This window comes from Elephas maximus, chromosome 7 (genome assembly GCF_024166365.1).
Source record: "Elephas maximus indicus isolate mEleMax1 chromosome 7, mEleMax1 primary haplotype, whole genome shotgun sequence".
NCBI lineage: Eukaryota > Metazoa > Chordata > Mammalia > Proboscidea > Elephantidae > Elephas > Elephas maximus.
Genome location: NC_064825.1, coordinates 62,855,913 through 62,858,978, shown reverse-complemented (window position 1 = coordinate 62,858,978; position 3,066 = coordinate 62,855,913). Strand labels below are relative to the sequence as shown.

General features: G+C 39.6%; 1 protein-coding gene across 1 annotated transcript; it reads left to right on the top strand.

Moving 5' to 3' along the window:
* The first annotated feature begins 937 nt into the window (after positions 1-937).
* Positions 938-1,876, top strand: LOC126079567 (olfactory receptor 480-like). The gene has a single exon (XM_049890659.1). The coding sequence runs from the start codon at positions 938-940 to the stop codon at positions 1,874-1,876; it is 939 nt and encodes a 312-aa protein (XP_049746616.1).
* Positions 1,877-3,066: the final 1,190 nt, after the last annotated feature.

Here is a 3,066-nt window from a genome sequence, read left to right as displayed (position 1 = left end):
ACAGGTGTGATTTTTCTCAGACAGTGGCTGTTCAGATTGGGCTGGAAACCTGTGGGAGTGGAGAGGTGGAGATCTCTGCTGGCAGCCCCAGCTCATGCAGAGTTCCGAGCATCTGCGGAGCATCCCAAGACTTCCAAGAGTAACCTGACCTACAAGTCTCGCTTCCCCTTAAACTGACCTCACTCTCCATCACGAATGAGAAATCTTGATCCTGAGATGATTGTCTCTCCTCTTCCAAATCTCCATCTTCCTCTGTTTGCTTGTTACGATTTGAGCATCTTAGCCTGTAGCGTGTCACTTCTTGGATCTTGGCTGTGCATTCCTTGTGAGACCTTGTGTGGAGACCTAGCCCATGGCTCAGTTACTGACCTCTTCTTTGTTCTCTGGGTTAGCATGCAACTCCACCTTTGACTTCTGCTTTGAAATAAGGATTCATAATGACTGCACATCCTCTTTCATATAAAAAATGATACCCCAGACATCGTTTTGAACAGAAGCTTTTTTCTATGGACTTTTTTTTGACTCATTGTGACATTTCTGTCTCTCTTTAATAATGTCTTTGGCCAAAGAAGATTCAGTTACTGGATTCCTTGTATCATCTAATGGACATCTCTGGGATATGTTCAAGTGACAGATCTTTCCTCATGGAAGACCAAAACTGATGACATGATGCAAATATAAGTTCAGTGTTTTATGTTAAAAAAATAATATTTTTCTGACTATTCTTGATCTTACACCAATGACCATATGTATTCTCAACTCACATGAGAAATTGTGTGTGAAAGCATTTTATGAAACCAAAAATTTAAACATAATTGTCTATGTTGTGATTTTTATTGTATATATATAGAAAAATAAGTATCCAAATTATAAAATTTATTTTATTCTAACCTCCACTTGTTTTGCTTTCAGTGGGCGTCATTACCAACCACTATAGATGGCCACTGGAAACTACACAGCTGTGACAGAGTTCATTATTTTGGGGTTAACAGAGGATCCTACAGTTTGTGTCATTTTGTTTATTATGTTTTTAGGAGTCTATGTTGTCACTGTAACAGGCAACATCAGCATAATCATGTTAATCAGAGGTAGCCCTCAGCTTCATACCCCAATGTACCTTTTTCTCTGCTATTTGGCCTTTGTAGACATTGGGTACTCCTCATCAGTCACTCCTGTCATGCTCATGGGCTTCTTAAGGGAGGAAACTTCTCTCCCTGTTGCTGGCTGTGTAGCTCAACTCTGTTCTGTGGTCACGTTTGGGACAACAGAATCCTTCCTGCTGGCTTCCATGGCCTATGATCGCTATGTGGCCATCTGTTCACCCCTGCTCTACTCCACCCACATGTCCCCCAGAATCTGTATTTTCTTACTGGGGACATCCTACCTAGGTGGGTGTGTGAATGGTTGGATATTTACGGGCTGCTTATTAAGTCTGTCCTTCTGTGGGCCAAATAAAGTCAATCACTTTTTTTGTGACTATTCACCACTTTTGAAGCTTTCTTGTTCTCATGATTTTACTTCTGACATCATTCCAGCCATCTCTTCTGGCTCCATCATTGTGGTCACAGTGTTTATCATAGCTGTCTCCTACATCTACATCCTCATCACCATCCTGAAGATGCGTTCCACCGAGGGCCGCCACAAGGCCTTCTCCACCTGCACCTCCCACCTCACTGCAGTCACTCTGTTCTTCGGAACCATTACTTTCATTTACGTGATGCCCCAGTCCAGTTATTCAACTGAACAGAACAAGGTGGTGTCTGTGTTCTACACGGTGGCGATACCCATGTTGAACCCCCTTATTTATAGTCTGAGGAATAAAGACGTTAAAGAGGCCATGAGGAAACTGATGGCTAGAACACACTGGTGGTCCTGAACAAATCTGAGTTGAACAAAATCTGATTTTAGTAATAAACCACGTATAATGAGGACCTCTCCTGCAGAAGAAACGACGATGTACTAATTAGATTTCAGCTTATATATTCATAGTGTTCTAGCATCACAGATTTCAGTCATTTTCAAGAAATTTTTAGTTGAAAAAATAAATGTGGATTCATTATGATAGGAATATTTAGTAAGACTTATTTGCTTTATCCTTTCTTCACTCACCATTACCTGCATCTGTAAGTACAAATATTTTCAAATAAGTTTGCCCTCTTTGAATGAAGTCTTTGGAATTAACATCTGTGGACACATCTGAAACTCTTTGAATGGGAAATGAATAGAGTAGTGTGCTACCCAATGTTCATGTCAAAAATATGGTCTTCATGGTCTACAGACACTCTAAAGTTTGAACTCAGTGATGCTGGTGGTGAAAAATTTTCTGTTACCCTGTGATCCCTGATCCCTGCTGGCCAGCAGGGCTCCTTCTGTAGTAGCTCTGCAGGTGATTTTGGCCTAGCCAACTCAGAAGATATCTGAAACCACTCTCAGCTATCAGCTCTTCATTTTTAGAAATCTATTCCACAAAATACCTTCAGAAGCCCCTGAAAGACAGCCTAGTGTGGGTTAATAGGGACGATCTAGCTCAATGTGGGGTGAAGAATTAAATGATGTCAGTATGCTTTCTTTTTAGGTTTCAGTCTTGGGAAACGTATGATGTACACGTATATAATATTTGCTGAACCTTTTTTCCCCATTCTATTCCTGTTGCCTCTGATACTGAAAAAGCTCAGATTTCTTACCCATAATCTCACTGGAACTATTGCAAGAGTCCTGAAAGTGCTCTCCCTCAACCAGGCTAATTCTCATTTTTAGAACTTCGAAATTTTTGTATTATTACAAAATCCTTTGTATTTATTTTTCTAGCTATTTTTCTATACAAATACATATTTTAACAAAAAAGAGATAACTTTTTTGGAAGTTGATTTTTTTCCCTTAATAAAAATGCAAACACCAGATTACTCTTAATGTAAGTTAGATTGCATAATTTTTATTTAATCATCAACAATGGTTCTACTGGCTTCATCAAGGCCAATTTCTTTAAGTAGTGGAAAAAGCAGCATCCTTCATTTCCTGACCTCTGAATTGCAGCTACAATGATGGGATCATGAAACCAAAAGTTTG

Bases quoted from the DNA above. Each gene is read 5' to 3' on its own strand.
- LOC126079567 (XM_049890659.1), top strand. From the start codon at position 938: ATGGCCACTGGAAACTACACAGCTGTGACAGAGTTCATTATTTTGGGG.